At 37.3% G+C, this 25079-nt stretch overlaps 1 protein-coding gene across 1 annotated transcript in view; it reads right to left on the bottom strand.

Annotated features, from left to right (window-relative positions):
* The window catches only part of BACE1 (beta-secretase 1), a 705087-nt gene that overhangs the window by 206826 nt on the left and 473182 nt on the right, over positions 1-25079 (bottom strand). Inside the window, exon 7 of the mRNA XM_044080958.1 lies at positions 17033-17182. Coding sequence (XP_043936893.1) covers positions 17033-17182 — 150 coding nt within the window. The remainder of the gene's footprint in view (positions 1-17032; positions 17183-25079) is intronic.

Below are 25079 nucleotides of genomic sequence, written 5' to 3'. Positions count from 1 at the left end.
AGCTTCTAGATAAGCTAAAATTTGAACTTGATATTTTAACCAAAAGAGAAAAATATTAAATCAATATTAAATGAGTCAATGATTTTCCCCATGGTGCCACCAAACTCTGCACATTGCACAAAAGGAAGAACAATTATCAAAAACTAGTACTTTAGAGGATTCTGCTGAAGATGTATATCCAGGGAATCTGTCTTGAACCACTAGACAGAATGAACTTAAAACCCTTATGATCTAAGAAAACAGCCAAGATTTATAAATTGACAATACCTGAGGTTGCCAATTTCTATGCAAATGAGAGAACAGAAAGTGTGTGTTTACTCTGCTACTTTGTGGTAGCCTTGCCTTTCCTCTAGGTTATATAAAAGGCCATTAACTGCAAAACTACCTTAAAATTATTACCTTCAGGAGGGCCTTGTAATCCTCATCACTGGCATTTTTTATATTTTATTTAAATCTGGAAGACCATAAAAATCATTCTCTTTAGAGAATGCTGTAAATAAATTCAGTTCTAATAAATATGCTAAATAGCTTTGCACCCCTGAGAAGGAAGAGACTGAAAACAAATAATGGAATTTGGCTATCCAAAAAGAGTAGACTGCTAATGCAAGATAGAGAAAACGAATGGCAGAAGTATAAAATGCCACAATATCTCAAACTTCAGAATGCTTTGCAACCATAACAAAAAGCAGATAAATGAAGACAAAACACAATACTATAACAACTTTCAGAACAACAGTAAACACTACCCAAAAAAAGAAAAAAAAAACACTAGTCAACCATTAAAGAAATATTACATTCTGGCCAAAATTTCAACCCTAGAATTGAACTCTTATTTCATTGATAGTATAGCATCTCTACACAAGGATTCCTCAACATCTAATCTCCAATGCTGGCCAACATCAATATGTCACCACATCCACTTTCACCTTCAAACTTTGCCCATATCCTACATAAAACAACTCCTAAACTCTCTACTTCATCTGATGACATTCCAAGTGAGTTCCTCAGAGCAGCAGCCGATAGCATTGTTCATTCATCTCCATCCTCATAAATAGGTCATTCCAGGAATCCTACTTTTCCTCTGTGGAAAAAAATCACACATTATCCCTCTACACAAAGAAGGAAATTCAAAAGACATCATTAACTTTAGACCTTAAGCAATTTTATCTCCCCTCTCCAAAACACCTGAAAAATGTATTCCTTGCTAAACTTTCTCCTGCAGGAAGAATTTCTATCCCCCACACAATATGGCCTTTGTAGATACTGTCAACAAAGCTAGACATAAATGCAAACTAGTCTCCTCCTTATTTCTAATCCTCTCTAAAGCCTTTGACACAGTTTGACACAGCAAATGTCTACTTCAAATGTCCTCACTAGGTCTATCTCAGCCTACCCTTCTATGGTGGAAATGCTACTTGTCCAGTAAGTATCAGTCAGTAAAATGGCATTCCACACTTTCTCCATAACTCTGTCACCACCAGTGCAACACAAGGCTGTAGTCTTGTTCCCCTCATCTTTAACACTCACAAACACTTTCCACATATCCATGCAACAGGTCTCCCTAATACAATACACAAATACCTCAACACTCGTATGCATTTCAGGAAATCTGGCACAATCTCAAAAATTACCTTGGAATCTTTAACTGCCACTAAAACATGGCTTTGTAACTCACTCATGCTCAAACGCCCCCCCCCCCAAAAAAAAACGACTTTTTTCCCCAGATCCCCCTCTTATGAATAAATAAAATCTTCTCTCTAAATAATAATACGATTATTAAAAGTCACTTCTCGTAGCAATTAGGGATGATACTGGATGATTATCTTAAATGTGACCTGCATATACAAAACTACATAAAATGCTCTACAAAAACCAGGGATGCTTTACAAAGCCAAAACGCTCTCACCAATGCAACTAAAACTACACTTGCCTCTCCTTACCTCCTCCACTAACCTCCAGGCATCAGAAAAATCAAAACTTGAACAATGCTATTATAAAGTGGCTAAATCTGCAGCAAATACCCTTTCAGAACCCACCATTGTATAGCATTAAAACCTCTAAATTGGTTTGAACTACCCCATGAACTAACAAATACACAGCTTCTTACTACCTATAAAATTATCCAACATCTACCTACTTCTCCAGCACTAAATACCATTCTATACAACTATTTTCCCAATCTATCATTATGTTCCAGTGACTGAAAACTCTTCTGTCGCCACAAAAACTATGAAATCTGCTAAGCATTGTCTGCCTGTACTCATATACATGTTGCTAAAGTCTGGAACTCCTTACCTGTATACTTCAGATCAATACCCTTCCTCCAGTCTTTTAAAACCCTTCTGAAAGACTTCTTAGCCAAAATGTGGCTCTGTTCTTGCTCAGACCCAGGATAAACTATATTCATAAACATGAAAAAGTAGCTATTCGGACCTTGCACCTCCTTTACTCTCCCTTCTTCACTCACTTCCTTACTTCTATCAATTTGTAACCCCTAATTTTCTTTATAAAATATGACAGACACCTGTTCTTTCACTCACTTCATATTGCAGTTCCTGTTTGTATTGTACCAACTTACATTTTAGCCACATTATATAGAAATTAAAGGTAATTAAATATTAAATCGTTATCATATAAGATGTATCTATACTTAATCAATGTTTCTACATTGTCTAATTTAATATGCTTATTTAGACTGCAAATGCTTTTGTATTATTTTTTGAAGATTGTAAAAGTATTGTTCTTAAATGTTTTTGTAATACTTTGAAGATATTTTCTCTCTGGGTCTCTGCTGAAAATGGGCACCTACCCAGTTGGACTTTCCCATTAATCAAATGTCAATCAATAAATTAAAATATATCATCCACCTTCAGTTGAGAGAATAAGGGGTTGGCATTATTTTTAATAAATACAAAATAGTCAAATCTGAAGGGGCAGGTTCTTGTAAAGCAGTGGTGTTTGTACCCTAATTTCTGCCAGAATTCTATTACTTTAATTCTTCAGGCAAGTAAACTGTTTAAGCGAATAGTAAGACTACGCAGAGGTCTTGAAGACTTGGTTTAGAAAAAGTAACCAGAAATTGACACTCTAAAAACAATTATTTTTAGGAGTTACTGCTGAAGATCCCATTTTAGTATCTAAATAAACTTCAGCATAAAGCAAGTGTGTTGAGTATCTTTCGGCTTTTCCCGGTTAGGGGTCGCCACAGTGGAACTCCAGTCCGCTAATGATTGGCAGTAGATTTTTTACATGCCGAGTTGCCGGCCCTGACGCACAACCTTCAACGAAGGTACGGCCATTCACTCATGTCTCCACATAGAAGACGCTCTAGCTGAGAATCAAACAGGATGTTTTACTGTGAGGCGACAACGCTACCGCAACACCACCACCGCAGTTGTGTGTAATACATAAAATGTGTTTCTGTGGCCATCTAGTGACCATATTAGATATATGCAGACAACCTTTTATTGTACATTGCTGAGAGCAATTCTTGCCAGATGGGAGACAGGAGAACTGTCATATTGCTGACTTCAGAAAGACAGAAAATAAGGAATATACTTGGCAGTTAGTGTTTGTGTTACCATATGTCCTGGTACCTTCTAGCTTGAAAAATATTTGATCTAATCTTCAGTTAAGAGTAAACTACTAAGCTCCATGGGTCTGTTCTTTCAGCCAAGAACCACCCTCACTAAAATCAAGAACTTGATCTTGGAATCATTAAATTATTACATTTGTTCCACACACATCTGAATTATCTGAGATTAAACTGTTATATAAAGGGGACCTAAAGGAAATGCCTCTAAACTACTACTAATACTGTATCATCTGACTAGTCTTAAAATCATATTGAGTAAAATCCTGAACATTCATTCACTCATTCAGTTTCTGATACCTGCATTATTTTCTTCAGTGTTTGGGGGAGCTACAGCCCATTCTAAGCAGTAAGCAAGGGCATAAGGCAGAGAACCAGTGCACGGGAGGATGCCATTATGTTGGAAAATATAAATGCATACCTCTACTAGAAATTTAGAAGTTCAATGCTTCTCTTGCCAGTAGGTCTTTGGGATATGGGAGGAAACTGAAGAACCTGGCAAAAACTCATAAAGATACTACAAAAACAAGTACATTCTACAAAGAAAGCACTCCAGCCAGAAAGTGAACTGGAGAACCAAGTACTGTGAGGCATACTAACCACTGCACCACTGTTCCACCCTAAAATAAATTCTGAACATAAAGTAATGACCAGCTTAAGTTAGCTAAAAATGTATCCCAAGGCTCAAAACACACATCAACATAGTTTTAATAGCAGGTATTCATGCAAGATATTTTTTAGCAACTAGGTATTACTATGAATACAGATTTGACTATGTACTCTTATTTTCTTAGACTCTGCCAAAGAGTCTGACACTGTTCTCCAGGCTGTAATGTCTAGTTAATAAGTGAGGGAGCGAATAGCTGTTTTGTCACAGGTTAATAAATGTTTGAGTGGCATAAGAAGTGACTGCTAGAATAGCTAGCTTTTCTGGACCACTGTGACAAGTAGGACATTTCTGGGTTCTGTTCGGGGATTGTACATTCCCAATACTGCTGTTCTGCTGTCTTCCCTACTGAGGGTGTGTACAAGTGTCCAGTAATGATGATGGTTCTATCTGGGGATTGTTCATTCCCATTACTGATGTCTTACCTACTGAGGGTGTATACCAGTGTCCAGTAATGATGATGGTTTTAAGAAATATGTCATATAAGTTCATCCAGACCTTTCTGCCCCATCAGTTGTGGTTGCCTAATCATTGTTTATTAATCCCATTTTAAAATGTAACATACATTTTTATACATGAAAACAAACTACAATAATTTTTTTACTGTTACTGTCATGTAACACTTCTGTATGTTTAGTTTTTAAACAACTTTCATTCACACAAACATTACATAAATTACTCAATTCCTGCCTTCCCTTAAACTTCACATCTCTTCCTGAGTACTGTTCTGCATGAATTGTTCCTGCAAATTAAACATTCACTTGATCATTTATATCCAAATGTGTTTTGTGTAACACTGTTATTTGCAGCCTACAATTCTTTTCTTTTTTAAACAAGAAACATATTTATTAAATTCTTCCTGAGTACTGTTCTGCATGAATTGTTCCTGCAAATTCAACATTCACTTGGTCATGTTATATCCAAATGTGTTTTGTGTAACACTGTTATTTGCAGTCTACAATTCTTTTCTCTTAAACAAGAAACATATTTATTAACTTGTCATAGGCAATCATACATTTATATAAATGAAAAATCATCTTGACACAATTTTAGTTGCAAACATTATATATCACTTATAATCTAGCTAGTCAATGTCAAACACTACATAGTTCATTGAAATCCTGCCTTTGTTTAAACCTCGTTCCTCCTTTGCATGTATTGTTCCCATAATTGCCATTTTTTTCTATGTAATTTCATCCTACCCTTTTCTAAAGATCTCAATTCCACTTGTTTTAACTCTATTACTGTATTCACTACTTCTAGTACAGTTAGTTGGTTTACATTTTGATTTCTATTTTCTAGTAATTGCTTTTTTGGCAGCCACCATAATCAGACTCAGCAAGGCCTTACTATGTCTAGGCAATTCTTGTTCTGTATCATAGCTCAAAAAATAATTTTCTTAGTTACACCAATTTGTTCACCCAGTATCTCTGACACAGCAGTCTGCAGGGAATCTTTAAATTCTGCCAACTCATTACACTCCCAGAAAATACATTCCCAATTACCTCTTTCTTCCCTGTCACACCTCCAACATTTGCTGCTTACTTGAGGAAAAATTCTTTGAAGTAAACCTGGGTATAAAAATATCTATGTAAACACTTCCAAGCAAAGATCCTACATCTTCTAGACGTTGTTGCATATTTGGGAGACATAACCTATATCCCCCCATTGTTTCTTTGTGAATTGTTTATCCAATCTCTCTTCCAAATCCTTTCTAACCTCCTCTGATTGATTCCTATAGTTATCATGCAATATTAAGTATGCTCTACTAACATACCTCTCAACCTGGAAACATCAAAAATCTGGACAAGGCCCATGAAAAATAGGTACAAATCTGTATGCTGATTAACATCAACTTTGCATACATAATTACGTAACCCCACCCACTCCAGTGGAATTGTGAGATAACAACTTTCAAACACAAACTGAAGAACAGACTACCAAAATATGGCACCAGAGTCCCCCTGCAGCCATCCCAATGTCCCATTACCTGGCTATATCGCCCCATTTACCATAAACACTAATGTCTGCATACTGCTTTACTTATACAATGATTATTTGGATTTTTATTTTTACATTTTATAGCACAATGCACAAACACTAAGACATTTGCTAAACAAAGCAATAGTGTCTCACAATGAAAATAGACTTGGCATTAAAACTTCTCTGCCATTGAAACTCACATTCATTAAAACAGCTTTGAAACCCACACACCACATCCAAAGAAAATGCATCTGACCAGTGGTGGATAAAGATTACCTTTGGGCTGTTTTCAAATCATTGGCCCCTTGCAGCTTGCACACAAAACAAGAAACATACATGCGTTCTTTGATACACCTTCCTGACTTTATTAAATTATATTTCTTGTGTAATATAGCACACTTGTTACAGAGCACATTTTCGACTTATTGTTTGAACATATTTCCAGTAGGCAATGAAACAAAATGCATGAACCAATAATGACAAAACTGCCCAATTCAGAACATTTCCATCATAAAAGTCTACTTCCACAGCCACACTAATATATATATATATATATATATATATATATATATATATATATATAAATAGAATGACAGAATGTAAGCCCATAGGCATCCTGCACAGCTGCTCACACTTATTTTCAATTTCAGTTTTTTTTTTTTGGGGGGGGGGACAATAGAATAGCATGTTGTGTTACCACAATGCATTTCACTGCCAGGTCTTGAACCCATGATCCTGTGCAATACAGTCAAAGCAACACACCACTATGCCAGATCAGCAGTTTTCTGAAAGATAGAAAGACTGAAACTTAAATGGCTCTCATTTAGTGAATTCATTTCTCACTTCTCAACATAGCTCTAGTCTCAACCTCTTAGCACAAAAAACCTGGACAAAGTCAATAATACGGAATAGAATTTCAGTGGAAAATATGAGTATTCCTAATGCACCCAACAGAAATTTTCTTGCTGAAGTTCATTTGGCAGAAAGCTAGAAGCTTTGGATACAGAAATTTGGTTTACTCCTCTCTCTGACTGGAATAAAAAAGAAGCCTGAATATGTAAAGTATGTCACATTTCTGCATTTTGCCAAGGAATAAGCCTTGAAAATATGCATTTTTAAAAGAGGAGAAACACAGAACAGCAGCAGTTACAGAGAAGTTTAAGAATTACTGTGACCCTAAAAAGAAACTATTTATAAGCTACAGATTATGTTAATAAAATAAAAAAAAAATCAAGAATTCAAAATGTTTGCAGCAGAAGATATGATCAAGGGGCAGTCTATTGCTAAAAACAGACAAGGCCTTATCAAGTGCAACTGCAACCAACTACTATACAGAAAAAAATAATCAACCAAACAAAGGGATATATGCAAGATAAGGTGGAAGTCAAAATACAAAAATGACAAAATGAGTGTTTTGTAGAAGTAAGGGAAAACAAGAAAATGGTATTTAGGTGCATAAAACACATGGTGCATTTTAAATTTGAGCCTTGTTCTACGCATTGCTTCTCCACAAACATGCAAACGTTTAACTCTTTCACCTTCAGTTATATATTACAAGCAGTTAAAGATAGTTGCTTCTTCTAAGATTATCACTAGTGATGCTATTTACTTCATTTCCATCTTTTCAATGATTCAAACAGAATGGTGTCGCTACAAAAAAGATGATCAAGATCTCTCAAACTGTTTTGGATTACTCACTAGATAAATTCATAAAGCCCCACAGAAGTCATCTTGTGGTTTAGCTGTCATCATTCTAAGTGGGCCTCTGAGCTTGTTAGATTCACACCAGTGTAGAAACAAGTAAAAAGTGACAGCTTACATAGCAAAAAATAATTTTCCTTGATCAATAGTGTACAATGCTTGATATGGCAAGCCTTTAGTAGCTTACATACGTGTGTGTGTGTGTGTGTGTGTGTGTGTGTGTTTTGAGAGAGAGAGAGCATGCGCTCGCTCGCACATACATACATATATATATACACACACACACACACACACACACACACACACACACACACACTATTTCACAGAATAAATAATAACAAATATGTTAGTTTCCTACTTCAGCCGCCATCCCCAAGATCCATTTGAAATTACAGCCAGCCGCCGCTCATCGCAGATAGAGCCAAAAGAGAAAAGATCCATACCAAAATGCACGGAAATGCAATTAAAATCAACCGATATCAAAATGCTTGTTTGAATTCCCGCTTGCAATCGCAGAAATGGAAATGCATTTAAAATCAGCTGGCCGGAAAGGTGTGCAATGGAGCCCTTGAGCTCAATTCCGACAGGCTGGTATCCCCGACTGAGCTGATGTCATCGCGCACATGATGATGTCAACTCAAAACAAAACGGGGAAAAAAATTAAAAATAAAACTTGGAAAAGTTGGAAATGAAGGGGTGCCACTTGGGAATCGTGGCACCCCATTATTTGGACCCCAAAACTCGGTAAAAAACGAGTAATTCGGTACAGTTGGGAGGTTTATCTACTAACTATTCCTCTTTTTAACAGCAGCTTCTGTTCTAGATTCTACTAAAAACTGTACCAGTGCAGGTCTTTCTCTTAGGATACCCCAATTTCTTTCTCTTTTCCTGTACTCTGATATCAATCCTTGGGAGGGAGGGCAATCTCTAGTCTGCAGTCCAAATATATTCTTGGCCTCTTCCCATTCTATTACCTTTTTCTCTCTAGCTATTTGCTTCCAATACCTTGGTTCTTTTGCCAGTTTTCTCCAATAAATTCCAGCCCCTTCTTGCCTATTGTCTGTACCACTAATTGCAGTCATCCTTACTGGCAGAATCTCCTTTCTCCATTCCCGTGCTGGCTTAGTTCTTAAGATATAATATTATGTACTGTTATTGTTGTTCTCCTTACAGATCTGCATCAGACACAGATGTCACACTGTAGTAAGCACAGGCCTACTAAACTATAATGAACAGTTGTCTACCATGGAATGATCGCTGTACTGCATCTTCATCTTCACACATGCTCAAATTATTCCAAATGTTCTACTTCCAGCACTAATTCCTTCAAGTATAATATACAAACTCACTGCAGAGCACGGCTGTCAGTGAGGTGTTTCACATATCTGCACTTTCCTCCCCTAAAAGTGATCAATCAATCCATTCATAGACAATGATTTATTAGTTTTACATCCCTTTTATTACACTGCATGCAAGCACAATACACCTTACTAAAAATCTTCCAGTTCAGTTCCATTTTACTTTTGTTACCTTTCATTCTGCTATGTTTATTTATTGATTTAGTGTCTGACTGAGTTACTGATTGCACTGCATTCTTTTTACTTTGAAATAAAATCTGTGTAATACAGAACACATGCCAACCCACTAGAGAACTGTTTCTCCTCTCTAATACATTGAGAATGAGCTGGATGACATATAATTGGGAAGTAATTTGACAGTTGAGCAGCATACAGTAAACAGAAACACCAGTTTAATAAACTTAATAATAAATAATAGGTCCAATGAAGAAAGCCTACTTTACATGATGAGGGCGAAATTATAACAAAAATAAATGGTAATAGAAATCTTTGCAATTTACCTTTAAATTTGAAGTCTTTAGCAGCCTTCATTTGATTTTACCAAATGAATGAACCCAATATTAACAGCTAAATAAAATCAGCTATGGCATGTTGATGACTCCAAATAAGGATGGATTTCATCTGTGTCTGCTAACTGCAATGTGAACCCCCCCCCCCAACAAAGTAGTTTTGTTTGTAGCTAGGCCACTCTGAATTACTTCATAACTTGAGTGCTTCATAAATGGGCATACTAATAAAAGTACATTTTTTTATGATCCAAGTCAGAAAACCTCATAATACCTTCACTAAACGTATAAACAGAAGCTTGTTTTAGGGAGGCAAACCCCCGCTTCTACCATCTCCTATATACTGATACTGAGATCACAATACCTTGAGGAAACAAGAAATCCCTGATGAAGCATAATCTCAGTATCCAGAGGGCAAATCCTCAGAATTCCTCTCTCAATCACTGCTATAGACATAAGACTGGTACCCACATAAACTTGGATGTAATGCACTTTCAATTTGCACACCAAAGAAACATTGCTTTTATAAAATGGTACAATACTGAACAGAGTTGGGAAAACACAGAATTTCTTTAAAAGACTATTCTTGACCCACTGTTGGTTTTACTATAAGCAATCACCACTCAGGATAAAAAAACTCTGTCTGTATAGGTTATGGTAACAGTGACAAGATCCACCAGTGAGTAAGTACTGGAATAATGGAAGTGGACAATTATGAAATGGTTAAAAATGTTCCACACTAAGTTGACTTTCCGACATTTTAGTAAATAAGTTCTGTATTCCAAAATGATTGTCTTAAAAAAAATTGCATGTCTTTAAAATAAAAAAGCAGATCTTTGAAGCAGAACCACAGTAGGGAACTCCAACAGAAATTCAGAATCAGGCTATAAAAATGTTACAGCTTGGGGCTGCCTGGTACAGTTATTAAATATGGAATGCCTTTTTCTGCTGGCTCCATGGTGCAAAAAGGATCAAGCCATGCCCCCCCCCCCCCGATCCATGTTCAGTTACTGGTATGGACACTACAGGGGTGGGAGGCTTAATGCAGTCCCCAGCACCTGTTCCCATCAGCTGTAATTCACAGTGAAGGCTGGGAACAAACTAGCCTTTACATCAGCCCACTGCATACTTAACTCTGTAAGCATTACTCAGTAAGTGCAGGGGATGTCGGAGTGTAAAAAGAAAATCCCCCAGCAGCTGCCTGGATGATGTCTACACTATGATCATGTTGTGATAACCAGATAGTCAGCAGGGGCAAAAAATAAATAAATTAAAAATTAGCAGATGATGAATTTATACAAGAAATACACTAAACTGAAGGGACACGCATCAAAATGATCAATTAAAATAAAGCTGAAGAAATGGTGACCAAGATATGAATATTAACATTAATATCTGTAATGTCTGCTCAAAAGCTGTGGCATCTGTACAACACATTGTCCTAATATTTTCATTAGTCACCTACCTGAGGCAGAATTGTGATCCGAAATGACTGATTAGTTGCTTCACCCATCAAATAGAGAGAGATCACTGGAAAGATGTGCCATGGAGTTGTACCAATCTGCCAGCAAACCAACTGCTCCCCCAACCAAAATCCATCTGGGAACTTCTCTGTCTGCACAAGAGGAAAATAAGTCAATCAAATATAAGTACAAACAGTTGTTTGGAGGGCCTGTCATATATTTTGTTAGTGCAAAGTACTTCACTGGTTTAAAATTACCTCTCCAGTGCAACACAAGTACTCATGTGTGTGTACACACACACACACACCACACACACATACACACACACACACACACACACACACACACACACACACACACACACACACACACATATAAAACCAGACAAAAATCTGTTATCATATGTATTCAATGATCATTTATCTGAAAACAGCTGTTTACTTGGCTTGTTATAAACAATGAAACAAAATCTGCTTTTCAGCACATGGTGTGTGGAAAAACCTATTGTGAAACCAGGTTACTTCAATATCCTGCAGAATTTCCTTTAGGAAAAAACTTAAGGACTGGATGGATATGCCACTAGACCGTGGCATAAACTGGCAATACAAGAGACAGCCTGAACATAACTGTTTGAAAGCCCAATAATCAACAAACCCCATACTCTAGAGATCGCAAACTTTCACACAACCCTCGGGCTGGCATTAATCTATCACTGTATCAAATAGCAAAAGCTCTTGGCCTAGGCAATGAAAACTTGTTTTAGACTTAAACATGGAGGTGAAAACTTTTTCAATAAGGAAACTACAGCAAAACTGTAAAACGTGATTCTGAAAGAGGAGCAGCAATCATAATTCCACTATACTTCAGCAAACAGTAAATTATGCTACTTGTCTCTTCACAGCCAGAAAAGGTTCTACACGCCATGCATGATTTTCACATCTACACTTCAAGTAATATCAAGATTTATGAATACACAGTAGCAGACCACCAACACTGACTGACTACAAAATAAAGTGTAAGAGGAGAAATAAGGGGAAGCTTACATTGAAAAGGCCAAAAAAAAATGACCATCCACTTTTATGGTGGTACCCTTAACAACTCTACTAAAACTTTTTCCTTTGCTTTCGTACATTTAATGTCTAGGTAAAAGGTGAAAAAAGCACCCGTAATGATATTCTGAATCTGCTTGCACCTGTCCCTATTTGGGCAGTATGAAAACATGGGAAACCCATTAATATTATATGAAATAACAAGACCAACTCAAATTCTACAGCAGTGAGCTTTTAATTTGTGAAAGTGAAGCCCAGTCCTTCGCCTTGGTTGAGGGTGTGATCTGTCTTGTAAAATCTTACGTTTACATACAATTACTTTGGGTATTTGAAAAGGTGGTGATACTAACCCTGAACCACTGTAGTAATAAAACCCTTAGGACTTTTTAATTTCAGTTTTTTTTTGGGGGGACAATAGAATAGCATGTTGTGTTACTACAATGCATTTCACTGCCAGGTCTTGAACCCATGATCCTGTGCAATACAGTCAAAGCAACACACCACTATACCAGATCAGCAGTTTTCTGAAGATAGAAAGACTGAAACTTAAATGGCTCTCATTTAGTGAATTCATTTCTCACTTCTCAACATAGCTCTAGTCTCAACCTCTTAGCACAAAAAACCTGGACAAAGTCAATAATACGAATAGAATTTCCAGTGGAAAATATGAGTATTCCTAATGCACTTAACAGAAATTTTCTTGCTGAAGTTCATTTGGCAGAAAGCTAGAAGCTTTGGATACAGAAATTTGGTTTACTCCTCTCTCTGACTGGAATAAAAAAGAAGCCTGAATATGTAAAGTATGTCACATTTCTGCATTTTGCCAAGGAATAAGCCTTGAAAATATGCATTTTAAAAGGAGAAACACAGAACAGCAACAGTTACAGAGAAGTTTAAGAATTACTGTGACCCTAAAAGAAACTATTTATAAGCTACAGATTATGTTAATAAAATAAAAAATCAAAATTCAAAATGTTTGCAGCAGAAGATATGATCAAGGGGCAGTCTATTGCTAAAAACAGACAAGGAATATATCAAGTGCAACTGCAACCAACTACTATACAGAAAAAAATAATCAACCAAACAAAGGGATATATGCAAGATAAGGTGGAAGTCAAAATACAAAAATGACAAAATGAGTGTTTTGTAGAAGTAAGGGGAAACAAAGAAAAATGGTATTTAGGTGCATAAAACACATGGTGCATTTTAAATTTGAGCCTTGTTCTACGCATTGCTTCTCCACAAACATGCAAACGTTTAACTCTTTCACCTTCAGTTATATATTACAAGCAGTTAAAGATAGTTGCTTCTTCTAAGATTATCACTAGTGATGCTATTTACTTCATTTCCATCTTTTCAATGATTCAAACAGAATGGTGTAAGCTACAAAAGATGATCAAGATCTCTCAAACTGTTTTGGATTACTCACTAGATAAATTCATAAAGCCCCACAGAAGTCAGCTTGTGGTTTAGCTGTCATCATTCTAAGTGGGCCTCTGAGCTTGTTAGATTCACACCAGTGTAGAAACAAGTAAAAAGTGACAGCTTACATAGCAAAAAATAATTTTCCTTGATCAATAGTGTACAATGCTTGATATGGCAAGCCTTTAGTAGCTTACATACGTGTGTGTGTGTGTGTGTGTGTGTGTGTGTGTGTTTTGAGAGAGAGAGAGCATGCGCTCGCTCGCACATACATACATATATATACACACACACTACTACTACTATTTCACAGAATAAATAATAACAAATATGTTAGTTTCCTACTTCAGCCGCCATCCCCAAGATCCATTTGAAATTGCAGCCAGCCGCCGCTCATGCAGATAGAGCCAAAGAGAAAAGATCCATACCAAAATGCGGAAATGCAATTAAAATCAACGATATCAAAATGCTTGTTTGAATTCCAGCTTGTCGCAGAAATGGAAATGCATTTAAAATCAGCTGGCGGAAGGTGTGCAATGGAGCCCTTGAGCTCAATTCCGACAGGCTGGTATCCCGACTGAGCTGATGTCATCGCGCACATGATGATGTCAACTCAAAACAAAGCGGGGAAAAAAAATTAAAAATAAAACTTGGAAAAGTTGGAAATGAAGGGTGCCCTTGGGAATGGTGGCACCCCATTATTGGACCCAAAACCGGTAAAAACGAGTAATTCAGTACAGTTGGAGGTTTATCTACTAACTATTCCTCTTTTTAACAGCAGCTTCTGTTCTAGATTCTACTAAAAACTGTACCAGTGCAGGTCTTTCTCTTAGGATACCCCAATTTCTTTCTCTTTTCCTGTACTCTGATATCAATCCTTGGGAGGAGGGCAATCTCTAGTCTGCAGTCCAAATATATTCTTGGCCTCTTCCCATTCTATTACCTTTTTCTCTCTAGCTATTTGCTTCCAATACCTTGGTTCTTTTGCCAGTTTTCTCCAATAAATTCCAGCCCCTTCTTGCCTATTGTCTGTACCACTAATTGCAGTCATCCTTACTGGCAGAATCTCCTTTCTCCATTCCCGTGCTGGCTTAGTTCTTAAGATATAATATTATGTACTGTTATTGTTGTTCTCCTTACAGATCTGCATCAGACACAGATGTCACACTGTAGTAAGCACAGGCCTACTAAACTATAATGAACATTTGTCTACCATGGAATGATCGCTGTACTGCATCTTCATCTTCACACATGCTCAAATTATTCCAAATGTTCTACTTCCAGCACTAATTCCTTCAAGTATAATATACAAACTCACTGCTGAGCACGGCTCTCAGTGAGGTGATTCTATATCTGCACTTTCCTCCCTAAAGTGATCAATCAATCCATTCATAGACAATGATTTATTAGTTTACATCCTTTTATTACACTGCATGCAAGCACAATACACCTTACTAAAAATCTTCCAGTTCAGTTCCATTTTACTTTTGTTACCTTTCATTCTGCTATGTTTATTTATTGAGTTACTGATTGCACTGCATTCTTTTTACTTTGAAATAAAATCTGTGTAATACAGAACACATGCCAACCCACTAGAGAACTGTTTCTCCTCTCTAATACATTGAGAATGAGCTGGATGACATATAATTGGGAAGTAATTTGACAGTTGAGCAGCATACAGTAAACAGAAACACCAGTTTAATAAACTTAATAATAAATAATAGGTCCAATGAAGAAAGCCTACTTTACATGATGAGGGCGAAATTATAACAAAAATAAATGGTAATATAAATCTTTGCAATTTACCTTTAAATTTGAAGTCTTTAGCAGCCTTCATTTGATTTTACCAAATGAATGAACCCAATATTAATAGCTAAATAAAATCAGCTATGGCATGTTGATGACTCCAAATAAGGATGGATTTCATCTGTGTCTGCTAACTGCAATGTGACCCCCCCCACCCCCCCCCCCAGCAAAGTAGTTTTGTTTGTAGCTAGGCCACTCTGAATTACTTCATAACTTGAGTGCTTCATAAATGGGCATACTAATAAAAGTACATTTTTTTATGATCCAAGTCAGAAAACCTCATAATACCTTCACTAAACGTATAAACAGAAGCTTGTTTTAGGGAGGCAAACCCCCGCTTCTACCATCTCCTATATACTGATACTGAGATCACAATACCTTGAGGAAACAAGAAATCCCTGATGAAGCATAATCTCAGTATCCAGAGGGCAAATCCTCAGAATTCCTCTCTCAATCACTGCTATAGACATAAGACTGGTACCCACATAAACTTGGATGTAATGCACTTTCAATTTGCACACCAAAGAAACATTGCTTTTATAAAATGGTACAATACTGAACAGAGTTGGGAAAACACAGAATTTCTTTAAAAGACTATTCTTGACCCACTGTTGGTTTTACTATAAGCAATCACCACTCAGGATAAAAAAACTCTGTCTGTATAGGTTATGGTAACAGTGACAAGATCCACCAGTGAGTAAGTACTGGAATAATGGAAGTGGACAATTATGAAATGGTTAAAAATGTTCCACACTAAGTTGACTTTCCGACATTTTAGTAAATAAGTTCTGTATTCCAAAATGATTGTCTTAAAAAAAATGCATGTCTTTAAAATAAAAAAGCAGATCTTTGAAGCAGAACCACAGTAGGGAACTCCAACAGAAATTCAGAATCAGGCTATAAAAATGTTACAGCTTGGGGCTGCCTGGTACAGTTATTAAATATGGAATGCCTTTTTCTGCTGGCTCCATGGTGCAAAAAGGATCAAGGCATGCCCCCCCTCCGATCCATGTTCAGTTACTGGTATGGACACTGGAGAAGCCAACAGGGGTGGAAGGCTTAATGCAGTCCCCAGCACCTGTTCCCATCAGCTGTAATTCACAGTGAAGGCTGGGAACAAACTAGCCTTTACATCAGCCCACTGCATGCTTAACTCTGTAAGCATTACTCAGTAAGTGCAGGGGATGTCGGAGTGTAAAAAGAAAATCCCCCAGCAGCTGCCTGGATGATGTCTACACTATGATCATGTTGTGATAACCCGATAGTCAGCAGGGGCAAAAAATAAATAAATTAAAAATTAGCAGATGATGAATTTATACAAGAAATACACTAAACTGAAGGGACACACATCAAAATGATCAATTAAAATAAAGCTGAAGAAATGGTGACCAAGATATGAATATTAACATTAATATCTGTAATGTCTGCTCAAAAGCTGTGGCATCTGTACAACATATTGTCCTAATATTTTCATTAGTCACCTACCTGAGGCAGAATTGTGATCCGAAATGACTGGTTAGTTGCTTCACCCATCAAATAGAGAGAGATCACTGGAAAGATGTGCCATGGAGTTGTACCAATCTGCCAGCAAACCAACTGCTCCCCCAACCAAAATCCATCTGGGAACTTCTCTGTCTGCACAAGAGGAAAATAAGTCAATCAAATATAAGTACAAATAGTTGTTTGGAGGGCCTGTCATATATTTTGTTAGTGCAAAGTACTTCACTGGTTTAAAATTACACAAGTACTCATGTGTGTGTACACACACCACACACATACACACACACACACACACACACACACACACACACACACACACACACACACACACACACACACATATAAAACCAGACAAAAATCTGTTATCATATGTATTCAATGATCATTTATCTGAAAACAGCTGTTTACTTGGCTTGTTATAAACAATGAAACAAAATCTGCTTTTCAGCACATGGTGTGTGGAAAAAACTATTGTGAAACCAGGTTACTTCAATATCCTGCAGAATTTCCTTTAGGAAAAAACTTAAGGACTGGATGGATATGCCACTAGACCGTGGCATAAACTGGCAATACAAGAGACAGCCTGAACATAACTGTTTGAAAGCCCAATAATCAACAAACCCCATACTCTAGAGATCGCAAACTTTCACACAACCCTCGGGCTGGCATTAATCTATCACTGTATCAAATAGCAAAAGCTCTTGGCCTAGGCAATGAAAACTTGTTTTAGACTTAAACATGGAGGTGAAAACTTTTTCAATAAGGAAACTACAGCAAAACTGTAAAACGTGATTCTGAAAGAGGAGTAGCAATCATAATTCCACTATACTTCAGCAAACAGTAAATTATGCTACTTGTCTCTTCACAGCCAGAAAAGGTTCTACACGCCATGCATGATTTTCACATCTACACTTCAAGTAATATAAAGATTTATGAATACACAGTAGCAGACCACCAACACTGACTGACTACAAAATAAAGTGTAAGAGGAGAAATAAGGGGAAGCTTACATTGAAAAAGCCAAAAAAAAATGACCATCCACTTTTATGGTGGTACCCTTAACAACTCTACTAAAACTTTTTCCTTTGCTTTCGTACATTTAATGTCTAGGTAAAAGGTGAAAAAAGCACCCGTAATGATATTCTGAATCTGCTTGCCACCTGTCCCTATTTGGGCAGAATGAAAACATGGGAAACCCATTAATATTATATGAAATAACAAGACCAACTCAAATTCTACAGCAGTGAGCTTTTAATTTGTGAAAGTGAAGCCCAGTCCTTCGCCTTGGTTGAGGGTGTGATCTGTCTTGTAAAATCTTACGTTTACATACAATTACTTTGGGTATTTGAAAAGGTGGTGATACTAACCCTGAACCACTGCAGTAATAAAACCCCTTAGGACTGCTATTCAAGCTGGTAATGCCTAGTAAAGGTATGAAGAGAAGACATATTTACAACTTCACATAAACCCAAAATCTCTCTAAAGAAGGCTATAAAAGTAGCTACTGCATTGCAAAAATTAGCTCTAACATACAATTCACTCAAGAAAGCAGGTCCTGTGTAACAAAATACTGTACAATCAGAATGCCTCTGCTAAATGTCTGCTCAGAGAAAAGACATTCTAACCTATTTATTCTGTGCAAATTAGGAAATCCTACACCTACACCTCTCTATGAGGGTCCATATAATGCAAAATCATTTGCTCAAATTTTGAGGGCAAAAATAAAAAACAAATGAACCTTTGACTAAGAGGAATATCAGACATTACCTTTTTATATAAAGGAAAGATTAGTGAATAAAGAAACTCCATTTTTGTGTAACACATTGCAGGTGGCAGTAGACATTAAGGTTTTTAGCTCAAAAAATTGCCCGTCTGAAATGCTGGTCATCAACAACACAGTGTTCAAGTTAAAGAACTTTAAAGGCATAGAAGAGGCTTCTTAAAAGATTTGTTCATTCAAATGCCAGAATGAAGACAAGACTCTTCCTGTGAGGCCTTGCATGCAGAATCTCCCTTCCAAAAATAATTTCACTCTAGAAAAGAGAAAAAAAAAGGAGGATCCCAAGACACTCTTTTGATCGATGCAATAAGATAAATATTTGAAGTACAGAGGTAAATTTGTATGTGAAGTAGAAAGATGTCTCTGACACCAAAAGGCAAATGTCTTCACCTTTGAAAGGTGATGGGATTTTCATCTCCATAACCACTAGGACGACTGCCAGCAGTATTTAGCTCAGCCCAAAAAAATTTCCCTGGCTATCTTAACCCCTCCCTTTTACCTTAATTCATGCACCAAAGAACTCCCCTCAAAATCCCTTCAGCCATGCACTGGATTTGGATGCTTATCAAAATGTCCCCAAGTTACTTTTCTTTCTAGTAAAGTTGTTCCACAATTGATGTGCTGCCTTCCTAAAAGTCAAATCCTTTCTTTTTAATTTTGTTGTGCTTAGAACAGAGTTTATTGTTGTAGTTTGGCAGGTTTTCCTCACCCTTCTTGTTAAAGTGCCATTCTTTATATTTAGTAATGCAAGTCTCTTGGTGGCTATTACTTCAGCAAGAAGATTTAACAGTTGCAGGCCTTGTCTTTTTATTTACCGTGTATCATTTTTCACATAGACAGAATATCACTGTGTACCACACCTCTCAACTGTCCAGATTTTTGCCTCATATTTTTGGTCGGTCTCTCATAAAATTGTAGTTTTCTAGCATATCATTGAGGATTCAAGTCAGAATATAATGACAGACATTCAGGGGCGGCCCATGCTATTGGACTGCCGGACTGCAGCCCCCTCAACTTCAAACTAACAAAATAAAAAAAATAAAAAGAAAAAAATATTTTAAAATTTCGCGGACTTCGTGCATGCGCACTAGTCCAGACTGCTGCTGAGATGGTCTGGAGCATGGAGCATGCGCAGATTGTCTCAGCAGCAGTCCTGATTGAGAAACGTGAACAGGAGCGTTCCCACAAGTCTATGCAGTTTTAAACTGCACAGACTGCCTGGGAACTCGCTGGGGAAACGCGTCGAGGTCGGACTGCAAGGTCGGCAGTCAGGAGAAGGATCTCGGGTCTGGTGGATTGGAGTTTGCTGCAGGGGAAGATCTCGCTACGGGCAGGGTCGGATTTGCGCGGGTTTTCAGCTGCACTCTCGTCGGGGGTTTTGTGGACAGGGACCTGGATTTTAATGGTGGTTTTGGATGTGTGTGTGTGTGTGTGTGTGTGTGTGTGTGTGTGTGTGTGTGTGTGTGTGTGTGTGTGTGTGTGTGTGTGCAAATGCCCCAGGTGCAATATACTGGTGGTTAGGCTCATCGGGGTGTGGTAGGGAATACCTCAGGCTTGAACCCTGTACCTTGTATGCAGGTGTTAAAGACCTGAATTCCCTACCCACCACCATTTGTAAATAAATTGCACTTTTTTGCCTCATATTTGATCTGATCTGTTCCTCATAATATCTGTGGTTTGTAAATGTTGTAATGCTTGATATTTGATGGTGCAGTGGTAGCAATGTTGCCTCACAGCTGCAGGTTCTCAGGTTTGCTTCTTGGTTGGGGTGCCTTCTTTGTGGGGTCTTTATCTTCTGCCTGTGTTTGTGTGGGTTTGCTTTTGTGTCCTCCCATGTTACAAAGACATGTCTGCATTATTTCTTCCTGGGTCTCTGCTGAAATTTTTTTTTGTTCCAAGTCAGACTGTCCTGATTAACAAATGTTAAACAAAACTGACAGGCATTTGAATTTCAGACTTCAGGTTTCTGAATGTTTAAGTCCTTGCATATTTGATGGTGCAGTGGTAGTATTGTTGCCTCACAGCTATAGGTTTTCTGGTTTGATTCTTGGCTGGGGTGCCTTCTGTGTGGAGTCTGTATCTCCTCCCTGTGTTTGTGTGGGTTTGCTCTGGTGCCCCTGTCATTTTACAAAGACGTGTCTGCAGTATTTCTCCCTGGGTCTCTGCTGAAAATTGTTTTTGTTCTGTCAGCAGTAAAATTGACAGGCATTTGAATTTCAGACTTCATGTTCTTCAGAAAATACATAGTAACACAAGAACACAACCTTTTATTCTAGCAATTTTCTAAGTTTATAAGATGAATATTTGAAATTTGTCCCTATTTTTGGGACTGTATTCCCCCATTATTGGCTTTGTCCAGGTTTGTTGTGCTAAGGTTGACAGTTATGGCAAGAACTGAATTCACTGAATGTTTGAGGGCTGTATTCCCTCATTACTGGGTTTGTCCAGGTGTTTTGTACTAAGAGGTTGACAGCTATGGTGAGAACTGAATTCACTAAATGATAGCCATTTAAGTTTCAGTCTTTCTCTTTTACAAAGCAGCTGATTTGGCGTAGTGGTATGTTGCTCTGTTTTGCACAGGGAGCTTGGCAGTAAAATGTATTGTTCTAGCAACTTTCCCAGATTATACAAGCAATGTTTGTGTCCCTGGTTTTTGGGCTTTTGACCCCCCCCCAATACATTTTGGCTTTTTCCAGTTTTCTTGTGCTGCGAAGTTGAGTATTGAGTAGATTTTACAAGGAGCTGAGAGCTGCAGGGGAACAGAAGTTTGGTGTTGCTTAAGTGAAGTTGGTTTGCCTTGTTAATAGCACAACAGGCTGTATACTTGCTTTTGATGCAGAAGGCTGTGGGTTCTACTCCCACAAGGGGTGGATGCTGCCGTACTGAGAATGTTCTCCTTGGTGAAGATACTAACTATGAGTCCATTATCAGTTTGCCATCCATTTCCTCTTGCAATATTACTAGCTTATCATTTTTTAATGTAATATAGGCAATTTATTCCCGAGGGGCAACAGACACTTTATTTTTCGATGAAACCATGAAATATAAAGGTGTTTGCTAGCAGCAACCTCTTCATTAGTTACAGATTTCTTTAATGTGGAATTATTTAGATGACTTTTACTTCTTCAGAGATAGTGCATATTTACTGATAATGGACTGTCGAATTGTGCATATTTACTGATAATGGACTGTAGAATTGTGCATATTTACTGATAATGGTGGACTGTAGAATTGTGCATATTTACTGATAATGGTGGACTGTGGAAGTCTGAGTAGACTTTTATGAAAAATGTTCTGAACTGGGCAGTTTTGCCATTATGGGTGCATGCCTTTTGTTTCATTGCTTACTGGAAAAATGTTCAAAACAAATTTAAAAATGTTCAAAACAAATTTAAAATGCCCTCTAACAACTGTAATATATTGTACAAGGAATATAATTTAGTATAATGAGGAAGGTGTATCAAACAGCACATGTATGTTTCATATAAGGGGCCTATGATTTGAAAACAGCCCAAAATTAATCTTTATCTGCCACTGGCAAAATGTATTTTCTTTGAATGTGGGTTTCAATGCTGTTTCAATGAATGTGAGTTTCAAGGGCAGAGAAGTTTTAATGCTAAGTTTTCATTGTGAGACTGCATTGCTTTGTTTAGTAGATGACTTAGTGTTTGTGCTGTAAAATACAAAATAAAACTTTCAAATGAAGTCCAACTCATCATAGAAGTAAAGCAGTATGCACATTAGTGTTTATGGTAAATGGAGTGAAATAGCCAAGTAATGGTTCATTGGAATTACTGCAGAGGCTCCATTCAACCATGATTTTTGTCAGGGGAGAAGGGCAGCAAACTCAGACAGGCCCAGCTGAACCATATCTCCCAACGGTCCAGATTTTCAAAGAATTAATAGATTTTTGCTTCTTATTTTTGGTTTGTTCTCCATAAAATTTGTAGTTTTCTGGCAAATCATTTAGAAATTAAGTCACTAAATAATGATACACTGAGTTTCAGACTTCATAACCTTCAGAAAAATGCATGCTAAAGTAAGAACTGTTATTCTATCAACTGTCTCAATTTATACAAGAGCAATTTTTAGTACTGTTTATATGTTCCCCCAATATATTTGGCCTTGTTCAGATTTACTGCATTAACAGGTTGAGAGGTACATGCAAATAAATTGCTTTATAGAATTAGGCATAGCCAACCTCTCAACTGTCCCCGATTTTGGCTCAAAATGTTGCTCTTCCCCCTAATAATCCCTCCGCAAAATAGCAATTTTGGAAGAAAACATGGAGGGTTTACAGTTAAGAAATAACTGTAATAATCAAAGTTATAGATTACTTGAAATGCATGTAGATTCTTTTATTTTGTCAGCTGCTCTAGTTAGCAGTACTAATATTAAAGTGTCCCTTCTTTGACAGGTTCCCAGCTGTATTGTGTGGCTATTTTATATTTCTGCATCACATTTGGTCCATTTTTCATAAAATTGTGTTTTTTGGTAAATTAGTGACAAATCACTAAAGACTGAAGTTAGAAAATAATGACAGACATTTGAGTTTCAGATCTCATACCCTTCAGAAAAGTCATACTAATGCAAGACATATTCTATTATCTTTCTAAGTTTATTAGAGCAATATTTAAAAATTGTCCTTATTTTTGGGCCTTTGTCCCACTTCTGTGTATGGCTTTGTCCAGATTTCTTGCTCTTGAGGTTAAGAGGTATAACAAATGTGTCAGGGCCATCACAGTCAGCCAGAGACATTTCAAATTGTGACATACTTGTTGCACCCCACTCCACCATGTAGTGACTCTGGATGTGTCCAAGCAAGGCAAGGAGTAGTTGTATCTACCTTGGATGGGGAGGACACACTGCATAAGTACTACAGTGGCTTTTCATCTGTCCTTGATTTTGCAGAATGGTCTGGTTTCTGTCATATTTTTGTACTGTTGATTTATGCTTATTACTCAAAGTGCCTGTTGCTCTGTGTTTAAGTAGCAATGCTTTAATGACCATAAGGTAAGCTTGTCTGAGATCGTAAGATGCAAGTAATAAGCATACTGTTAAAGAATTGCCAACATTGAAAGCCTTTCTGTTGTTGCCATGCAGAGAATACTTGACAAGATAATGTATAAGCCTTGGGTATTAAAGGACAGGATTCCATTATTTTAAAAAGCTCATTACACTTGTTGGAGACTTCCAGTCATCTCTACAGACTTTACCCGTAAACTAAACAGAATGCCAATCATGTGTGGTCCATAACCTGTACAGTAATCCTTTAAGCAATGTATCTTGAGCTTGTTTCTTGTTTGCTTTTGCTTTTCATTTTTTACTTTTATCATGTTTTCCCCATGAAACAAGTTGTCAGGCAGCAGGTCTTTTTGGATAAGAAACATTTTACAAGTGGGGCATCACATAGATTTCTACTTTCAGCATGTTACTTGTACTTTTAAAAGCTGAATATATTATAATTAGAACTGCAGTGCAAGGAGAAGTGGTTTGAGTTGAGTGCTTCTGGTTTTTCTTATACTTGATTTTGACTGGCATTCCAGTAATGTATTTAAAAAGTAATTTATTTTTCATGCCTCACAACCTTTAGTTTCCATCTAGATATTAAGTAAGCTGTCATGCAGCCAATGCATTGAAATATTTTTATTCTTCTACACTTATTTTTGTCTTGATTGGACTTTCATAATGATGGTTTGCCACCCAGGGCAGCGTATTTAATTAAAGTTAGTTTTTTGTGGTTTTGTGCATAGCTCCTCCCCTTTCTGGTTGACCACACCCCTTCCCCTTGACCCTACCCATTCAGCTGTCTCCTGCAGCCCCCCTGTGATTTGAAGTCACCAGCCGCCACTGTGACCAGTATTGAGCTCTAGCTCCTGTCAGCTCTTGTGCTTCCTTGCACTATCAGGTAAGGAGATAATCTGCGAGTCAGAATCCAATAATAAAGTCTCAGAACTAAAGATAGCAGAGAGGAAGGAACAATTACACCCTCAGCTTTTAAAAGGCCCATCTTACTTAAAACTGATGGAACTTGAAAACTTGTCTATCTGTTAACCAGGTAAGTGACATGGTGGTTCTTCATCTTATCTCAGGCCAAAAAAGTAAAGCCAAATCAGCTTGTATGAAAACTTTGAGTTGTCAATTAACTAGTAAGTTTTGGGGAAGTAAGAAGAAGCCCGAGAAGGAGAAGAATCCATGGAGACACAGGAAGATTCTGCAGGCAAACTTCAAGCAGACATTTACCAAAATCGT

The sequence above is a fragment of the Protopterus annectens genome, chromosome 8.part0 (genome assembly GCF_019279795.1).
Source record: "Protopterus annectens isolate FY-2018-M chromosome 8.part0, PAN1.0, whole genome shotgun sequence".
In the NCBI taxonomy this organism is placed as follows: Eukaryota; Metazoa; Chordata; order Ceratodontiformes; family Protopteridae; genus Protopterus; species Protopterus annectens.
Note: the sequence above shows the minus strand (reverse complement) of the source record. Positions and strands in the feature narration are given on the sequence as shown.